Source organism: Dermacentor silvarum, chromosome 1, assembly GCF_013339745.2.
Source record: "Dermacentor silvarum isolate Dsil-2018 chromosome 1, BIME_Dsil_1.4, whole genome shotgun sequence".
NCBI classification, from domain to species: domain Eukaryota; kingdom Metazoa; phylum Arthropoda; class Arachnida; order Ixodida; family Ixodidae; genus Dermacentor; species Dermacentor silvarum.
In genome coordinates this window covers 451,098,118-451,107,503 of record NC_051154.1, presented here as the reverse complement: position 1 = coordinate 451,107,503, position 9,386 = coordinate 451,098,118, and the positions used below count along the sequence as shown (strand labels likewise).

General features: G+C 49.4%; 1 protein-coding gene across 1 annotated transcript; it reads right to left on the bottom strand.

Moving 5' to 3' along the window:
- Nucleotides 1–1,946: 1,946 nt before the first annotated feature.
- Nucleotides 1,947–3,500, bottom strand: LOC119455538 (peptidyl-prolyl cis-trans isomerase NIMA-interacting 1). The gene has a single exon (XM_037716945.2). The coding sequence runs from the start codon at nucleotides 3,444–3,446 to the stop codon at nucleotides 2,949–2,951; it is 498 nt and encodes a 165-aa protein (XP_037572873.1). The 5' UTR covers nucleotides 3,447–3,500; the 3' UTR covers nucleotides 1,947–2,948.
- Nucleotides 3,501–9,386: the final 5,886 nt, after the last annotated feature.

The window sequence follows — 9,386 nt, the reverse complement described above, 5'->3', positions numbered from 1 at the left end:
GGCCATCAAAGCATTGATTGCGCTTCGGTTGTGAACATCAATAGCCAGGATATTCTTTCGATTATTAATCCTCATATCTTTAATATCTCCTGGGACAAGAGCCTCCAGAGAAACGGAAACCGCTTGTCGATTAAGGCGGTTGAGGTTGTCTACAGGCCTGTCAGGCATTAAGAGAAGTGTGTGCGCCGATGGCCTTCGCTGTGGCAGAACAGTTCACTTACTTGACAAAGACCGTTCGCTGATGTTTCTTCTCTTGGCCTTCAAGTGTACCACTTCTCGAAGCCTTCATCATCTAAGGCGTCATCGCTTGAGCAGGAGTACAACACAGTGTCCTCACTGCCGGCTTGACTTGGAGGGCAGTTTCTCTTCCTCGGGCCGATTCCTGCCGTGGTAGTCACGTCCCATCGGCGTTCTGTTGACTCCACAACCATTGCCGTAGCAATGGGAGTGGCGTCTCCCATTAAACCACGGGTAATAACCGAAAATACTGCAGCGCGAAAGAACACCGATCTGTCCACGCTTGCAGAACATGCATGTCCCATGCAGAACATGGGGAATAAAAAGAGCGATGAATAAAGAGGATAAGATTAGGAGGTGCGTATATACATGTCCATCCCGTTGAGGTAATATTAGAGTTGCGCATCGAGTCCAGTGGCTTGAAGGAAGGCTATAGTCGCTTCAATGACCACAGCTGCGCTGTTGGCGTCAGGCCAACGACCTAAGACAATCTCGTCAGATATTGGCCTTTTAGCCACTCGTTGAATAGTTGAAATGAGGCTCTGTCGTTCTTGCGCGTACGCTGGGCATGATCAAAATATGTGCTCAAGTGTTTCCGGCACCGGCAGTGATTGCAGTTGGGACCAGTGTCACTGCAGCCGATGCTATGCGTACAACGCCTCGTGAGTGCAACACCAAGACGAATCCGGTGTAACATACTTGTTATGCTCCTCTTCAGTTTATGAGGCATGCGGAACTTCAGTTCTGGATCCCATTTGTGCTGTCGCCTGTTTCAACGATCAGGATTGGTCCAGTACTCAAGTGTAGAGTTCCGCATAACGCACTGAAGCAGGGCATTCGTGTCTGTTCGTGAGAACGCGATGCTTACTTCTGGCGCATTATTTACAGCTAAAAAACGCCCTGTATGTTGAAGCAGCAGTTTGTCATCTTTCTGACTCGGCAAAGTTCCTCGGTGCAGGCACTAGCTTATTGTTTATTAGCAGCCTAATTGCTCACGCGGGTGTGAAAGCGGTGAAATGAAAGGACTCGTAGCGGCGTCAGCGTCCGTCCGCAGCCCCTTGTGTTGCGCCTCTTTGTAGTCGCATACATCTCCGAGTGAAAGCGTCACCGCGACGACATCCGCCAACTCTTTCTCTGCAGCTACACAAGCCGCCACTGCACGTGCTGGGAGCCATGTCGGAAATAAATGAAACGCGTCACGACTGCGTTCGGGAAAAAGAACGGCTGCAATATTAAAGACCCAGTGCGTGGGACCTGCAACATTTTTTAAACGTCCAACACACAAGCGGTCGAGCATTTTCCATGCGAGGCTGGAACTAAACAACGTTGAACGAAAACCTACGAAAAGCGGGAAACTACACCGCACAATATGAAGCCAGCGTGTCATCTGGGACTAGGCAGACCACAGGGCACACTGAAAAGCGAAACAATCCTCGTAGAAAGATCACTGACAACCTATGTCGAGATAAACATCCGTGACGGCAATGAATAGTTCCATACAATTGTTTTGTTGTAGGGAACTCTACGATACATTCACCGGTTCGAGCAAAGGTATACTGCGTGTCCGATATGCGACAAAGAGTGATTCCTGCAAAGCAGTTTTGTTCGCGAGCACACAAGTTTCATGGCTTGAATGCAACCGCCACCACAAGCGACAAAAACAGCTTTCTGCAGCGGTGAATATATTAAACTGATGTCAGATCCACACAATGCACCCCTTGGCTGCTTTATTGCGTACCACCCAACTTAACAAGCATCTACTAAAGTCCACTCAACTCTGCAAGAAACACCAAGAGCGAACTCAACAACCAACACCTTGAATGTGATATACAGCGTGTCCCAGCTATCACGCAGCAGGATTTAAAAAAGAGGAACGGTGTTACGCGAAGCAAACCCAGTGCGTATTGTTTCCAGTGCAGTGGAGTAGCCGCCAGTATTTTTTCTGTTACTGAGATTTCATTGTTTATTGTAATTAATGATCTAACTCGAGAAGTACTGTCCTAATTATCAAAATATCAATGAGAAAGTTGTAGAGCAACATAAAAAACTCGATACAGTTTTCCGTTGCTCAATGCGTGCTACATAAAAGTGTTTTTCCGAGCATGAAAGAAGTCCGCGAATACACGCAAAGTGCCTCGAGCGGCCAATCGTGCGGCAATTCTGCGTGTATTCGCGGGCTTCTTTCACACTCCGAAAAAACCATTTATGTAGCACGTATTGAGCAGCAGAAAGCTGTATCGGGAGTTTTTCATGTTGCTCTACAACTTTCTCATTGACACTTTGATAATTATAACAGTACTTCTAGAGTTAGATATCTAATTACAAATAAGTAATTAAATCTCAGTAACGAAAAAAATTACTGGCGGCTACTCCACTGTACTGGAAACAATACGCACTAGATTGGCTTCGCGTAACGCCGTTCCTCTTTTTGTAAATCGTGCTGTGTGATAGCTGGGGCACCTTGTATATGAAACAGTATTGTTGCAGTGTATGACAACAACGGCGATGTCCTCTCGCAACGCACCTGCTGTTTGTGAAGCACTCGGGTCTGCCCCACAACGAAAAGTCGTTCTTGGCCCTCTGTATCTTCTATACGGAGGGGACCTGTCAACAGACGCACTCGGTCACGCTAAGTCGTCCTGACTAACACTCGGCATCCTACGGCGGAGGACCTGTCGAAAGTCACTGTGCAGCCGAGGGCAGGAAGAGTCTTAGGCGGTCCGCAGGATCAGGTGGACGCCGGACTCAGTAAACACCGGCTCGGAGAGCTCGCCCACTTCCAACGTGAAAGCAGCCTCCTCTAAGCCCATATGCGTAGTACCGCGGCCGAACGCACCCAGGTCGCCCTTCCACTTGGCCGAGGTGCAGTCGCTGTACTCGTTCGCCACATCTTCGAACTTCTTTTTTCCGGACACGATCTCCTCGCGGTAGCGTTTGATGAGCGCGAGCGCCTCGTCTCGCGTCCGGGTGATGTTCAGTTTGCGCCACGAGCGAGGACGGCGCGACTCACGGTGCTTGACGATTATGTGCGAACACCGCACTTGGCCGTATTCGAGTAGACCCAGGAATGCGGCTCGCGCAGGTTCCTCTGGGAAGTCCCACTGGCTCTTCTTGGTGAGCACGTTCAGATAATACACTTCGCCCGTCGATCGACTGCGTCGCACTTCCCAGCCTCTCGGTAGGACGCGCGAAGCGCCTGCGTTTGCCATATTGATAGTCAACCTCTCGGCCACGGTGTAAGATATAACACTGGCGAGAAGCGATCCACCAGATAATGTTGCAACGACGCGTGTCCGTCGGCTCGGTGACGGCAGCGGATACCTATCGGCAGAAAGACGTAACTTCAGTTAAAACGCAAGCGGGAGCTTGCGAGGGCAAGTATGGCTCGCACGAGCAACCAGAGATCAGCGTCTGTAAGCGGCGTCGCGTCGCCGAATCTGCTCGTCAAGGTGATGCCCTCTCCCACACGTTCTCCCCTGATAACGGTGACCTACTTTCACGCGTCACTCAATCATTTCGGATTTCTCGCGAAGCACCACACCAGATTATTTTAGCCTCGCACGCAGGCTGCGGGCGCGCTCCAATACTCTCGACAGCAGGCGCCCCCTCTCGACGTGGACTGCGGGAATCGGCGGACTAGCGTGTGTTTATTTGTGCGTGGCGCTTGTTTGTGTCGTTGCTACTCACGGTTTGAGGGAGTAGCATTGATTTACAAAAGCTACTCGTCGGGGCGACATCATCACTGATGTCATCGGCATTCTTGATTGAAATGCGGCGAGCGCCAATATTTAAAAATTCCGCTCGGCGTTACACTCTTTGTAAAACTTGCAAGGCGAAAGCCTGGTTCAAATTTAGTCATGCATTGAGTTATACATTAGGTTACGTATTAGGTTATACATTATCGAATGATAGGCTTCGCTACAAGTAAAACCCCGTGTGGCGCATACCCGCATATCACGGACTTGGGTATGGAGCACGGTCGAAGAATATTTAGGTGTTGACACTGCGCGTGAGCGAGCGTCCAGATTATGTTCGGCCGCGCGCGGGCGCACCGAGTAGCTCTTCTGCGAGCAAATAGAGGGCGCCGCGGCCAGCGGTCCCAGCGTAGCGGCGCCGGCGGCGTGGCATTCCTCTGCCTCCGCTAAATTTTCGTTCGTAGTGGAGTGAGTAAATCTCAAAGCGCGAAAAAAAATTGTTATTTCACATTGAAGTGAAAACTGTACCAGGCTTCGCTAACATGAAGGTTCCTTGTGCAGGGCATGGATGACGTGAACACGGATCAATCAGGCAGCACTCAAAGCCCACTGAAGTTACCCTCGCGCGCGCAATTTCTTTCGTCCGGTCTAGCCGTTCATCCAAGCATAAAAAATGAAAGTGTTAAGCCCACGTGCTACCCCTTGATCAGAAGAAAATAGTGACTGCACCAGAAAATGTATTTCATGCTTATCGCTGCTTCCATTCACACTCAGAAAACCGTTCAATCATCGTTGCGCGAATTCAATGTGGCCGCGATATAAATTATGAAACGGCGCCAACTTCTGATATGCAATGCACTAGAGCAAAGTGGCTGTTCATGGCTTGAACTTAAGATGAGAATGCACATCAGCTATGTAACAACTCTTTCAAATGGGAATTTATTAGGCGGGACGAAGGCAGGCGTCTATCTTGAATTAGAGCATCACTACCACAGTTTACTGATGAAAACCTGAGCAAATGCCTTTTTATTCGAATTCCACTTCACATAGACCGTGTATATTATTCATTGGGCTTTCGTCCATTGAGGACTGAGTGACTCTTGCAGGATCTAAAAAAGAAGAGGTAACTTTCTTTTGTCTTAAATTGCATATGAGAATGTGCCAATGTAAGCGTGTTTGACAATGCATGCTACAGCCTGTCCACAAATACACTTACACCCACCACACAATAATCCCGTAGACCTTTTTATTGCGATAGCAATTATATAGACACTTCCACCGTATTTCTGCCGTCGGCGTCGCCGTCGCCGTGAGGTTCCGTATAGATAAAATCTTTGCCGCGCGCCGTATGCCCGAGCGGAAGCGTGCGGGGACGCACGCTTTCACGGAGAGTGAACGCACTCAATCTTCCACGCGCAAGCAAGGAAGCGGGAAGCGAGCGCCGGAGGGAGCGGGGGGGGGGCGCATTTCTCGCACCGTCTCTTATCTCCACACGGCTCTGACCTTTATGCGCCGTGCATTCGCCGCTCAGTTTCCATTGAAGCGATAGACCGCACGTACCTTCGCCGCTGCGGCGTATCCGCTTGCTGCCAGAGTTTTGACGGTCGTTGTCTGCAGTCATTCAGTGTGATCTATTCATGTTTGTTTGTGCGCGCTCACACCACGTTTGTTCATTCAGTTAGTAATAGTCGGGCCACATTTTCCAACGCACGCTACACATGCAATGCTGCCCGGATCGGCAGTGCAGCGCTACAGGTGTGTCCCTTCGCACGCGCTGCCCACGGGCAGCGCTTCTCATCAACACCACCGTTTCACACGCGCCTTCTCGTGGTCATCGAGTCTCTCTTCATGTCGGTCTACTTACGCCGCAGCACACCTGCTTACTTAATCAGGTCATGTTTACTACAATTCATATTGCTACCAAAGCCGCTCACCTTACTTCGTATGACATTGCTTTGTTGCTATCGCATTCATTGCTTCGCCCTTAGGGCGAAACTGTGACATTTTTTTTTCATAGACACAATACGAAAAAAACTTGTGCATGAAGCAGCTCGATAATTTTAATAGGTGATAACCATCCCAGAAGCTTGCGGTCTCATACACTCCCACAATGGAAAAATGTATAAAAACATGCAAGCGTGTAATATACACCGCACGCGCATTGTAAAAAAATTCAGTAGCCAGGATGGAACAAATTTGAAAATCAGGCACACATCTGCACAGAAAACAGCAGCATTTTACAGGGTGCACAAATATTTCAAAATATGCAACTGTCACGTAGCTGGACAGAACCATAGTAATGTTGTTGCCGTCCCTTGGAGATACTCAGTTATTTTTTACATTTCGCCTAATTAGATAATCAATCGTATTTATTGATCAGCTTCTCAATTATTACAATTATATTAAAGGTGTCAATGAGAACATTGTAGAGCAACATCAAAGACTCCCGATACAGCTTTGTATTGCTCAATACGCGCTACGTAGAAGTGTTTTTCCGAGCATTAAAGAAGCTCACGAATACACGCAAAGTGCCTCGAGCGGCCAGTCGCGCGGCAATATTGCTGTATTCGCGGGTTTCGTTCACGCTCGGAAAACACTTTTATGTATCACGTATTGAGCAACAGAAATTTATATTTGGAGTTTTCCGCGCTGCTGTACAATTCTCTTGTTCATACTTTTTATGCAATTATAGCATTAAAAGAGTTGATTAATCAATTATGAAAATAATTATCTAATTAAGCGGAATAAAAAAATCATCTGAGTATCTGCAAGCGACGGCAGACAACATTACCTTGGTTCTGTCCAGCTACGTGACATTTACATATTTTCCAATCTTGGTGCATGATAGTAAACCACCCAGTATAATCTTTTACATGCAGCAAAATTTGCACAAACTACTGCGGCACACAGGAGGTTCTCTCTTGCGCAGCGGCTTTCGAGGTTTATTTGATCGTGTGAGGTTCTTTGGACAGTTTGGAAATAAGGTGGGAATCCTTCTATCGAGCGCTCCGCGTAATATTGCCACGTGTCTAGCGCGGCGATGACGACGGCATAAGACACATCGGCACTTATGAAAAACATAGCAAGAAGAAGAAGAAGCAGTGACTAGCGCGCGCTATTTTAAAACCGTCCGTTATTGTTAATGCCTCTGCCGACAAGTTGTTTCGTTTGTCCCTCGAGCTTTCGACGTCGTGACAATATGTCATCGATATCGTATCCTCTAAAAATGGCTGGTGCAGACATGGTCGGTAGGCGTTAGAGTTCGGTCTGCCCTCAGATTTGCACGGCGCCACTGCTCTAGACGACCGCTGTCGGACGGCGCTTTGAATAAAGGCACACGCTCCGCACAAGTCAGGTATCCAGAATTTCAGTTCGGAACGAAGCACTTTCTAGCCATTTCAAACGCCCCTCAGAAGGCCGCTGCCACCTTCGTCGAGGGCCCGTGGCGACAATACCCAAGCACAAGCTCATGAAACGAACGCGAACTAAAAATCGTGCCTTCAAAACAGCGCAACCGCACATGCAAGCAGGAAGACGAAGCAGCGGCAGCACGCACCTTGCCGCCGAGGCTGGGACCGCATACCGCAGCACCCTCTACGACGGCGCCGAACCAGCTGCAACCAAGCCGAACATAATCTGGACGCGATGATAAGTGGTTCTTGAGGGAAAGGGAAAGGTTGACGCTATCTTCTGCAGCCCTTGAGGGAGCACGGCTCAGCGCCAATCTGGACGCGAGCGAGCGGCGCTTTCGCGCGCGTTGGGGGGAGAGTGTCAGCACCTCTCCTTATTCTCACACCGTGGTATGGAGCGAGGTATGCGCCACAGGTGATCGGGTATATGCATTTCCATGGGGACACGTGACATTTTATTGCGATAGCAATTATATGGACACTTCCACCGGAATTCTGCCGTCGGCGTCGCCGTCTTCGTCGCCGTCGCCGTGAGGTTCCGTATAGATAAAATCTTCGCCGCGCGCCGTATGCTCGAGCGGAAGCGTGCGGGGACGCACGCTGTCACGGAGAGCGAACGCACTCAATCTTCCACGCGCAAGCAAGGAAGCGGGAAGCGAGCGCCGGAGGGAGCGGGGGGGGGGGGGGCGCATTTCTACTCTGCCAACAACCGCGCTCGTCACTCGCTCGCACCGTCTCTTATCTCTACACGGCTCTGACCTTTATGCGCTGTGCATTCGCCGCTCAGTTTCCGTTGAAGCGATCGACCGCACGTACCTTCGCGCGCTGCGGCGTATATGCGCTTGCTGCCAGCGTTTTGACAGTCGTTGTCTGCAGTCATTCAGTGTGATCTATTCATGTTTGTTTGTGCGCGCTCACACCGCAGTTAGTAATAGTCGGGTCACATTTTCCAACGCACGCTACACATGCAATGCTGCCCGGATCGGCAGTTCAGCGCTACAGGTCTGTCCCTTCGCACGCGCTGCCCACGGGCAGCGCTTCTCATCAACACCACCGTTTCACACGCGCCTTCTTGTGGTCATCGAATCTCTCTTCATGTCGGTCTACTTACGCCGCAGCACACCTGCTTACTTAATCAGCTCATGTTTACTACAATTCATATTGCTACCAAAGCCGCTCACCTTACTTCGTATGACATTGCTGTGTTGCTATCGCATTCATTGCTTCGCCCTTAGGGCGAAACTGTGACATTTTTTTCCATCCGCGGCGACACCGGGTTTTCGACAAGGCCATTGCTAACTCTTTAAACGACACCTCCGCATGAGACACATAAAAGTTTCGTCTTAATAACTTCTGGGGTTTTACGTGCCAAAACCACGATGTGATTATTATGCAAGCCGTAGTGGACGCTTCTGGAAGTTTCGACCACCTGCGGTTCCTTAACGTGAACTGAGGTCGCACAGACACAGCATTTGCCGTCCATTGAAATGCGACTGCCGTGGCCGGGATCGAATCCCCGTCTTTCGCGTCAGCAACCGAACACCGTAACCACTGCACCAACGCGGCGGCGCCGAGTGATGAGTTTTCAAGAAATGATATGCTAGGAAACCAGATCATGATTAATGTTGCGTGGCAGAAGGGCTCCCTGAGTATTCGCTTTTTTTTTTTTCTTTTTCTTAACAGCGGAGCTGTTTAGGCCAAGCGTTAGTCCATAACGTACGAACAGAAAATGTGGGCCGATCCTAGCGGTAGTGCAGAAAGGGTCCAAGCGCAATGGTACATACCCCCTGTGAACTAGCGAAGCTGAGCCTGGCTAAGTCTAGCTAAGCATGGTTGGGACTTCTTAAGCTTAGTTAGTCATCGATAACCAATCAATAGCTAATTGATAATCGATCAATAATCAATAAATGCCGGAATATGCTGGGGATGACTTGGTAGTGCTTAGGCTAGCCCAGAAACCAGGACTAGCTACATGTCCATCAGCTCGGCTGTCTCTCTAGCATTGCGCCTCCAGTGCAAGCTACGCTAACTTTTTTTAGAGTGT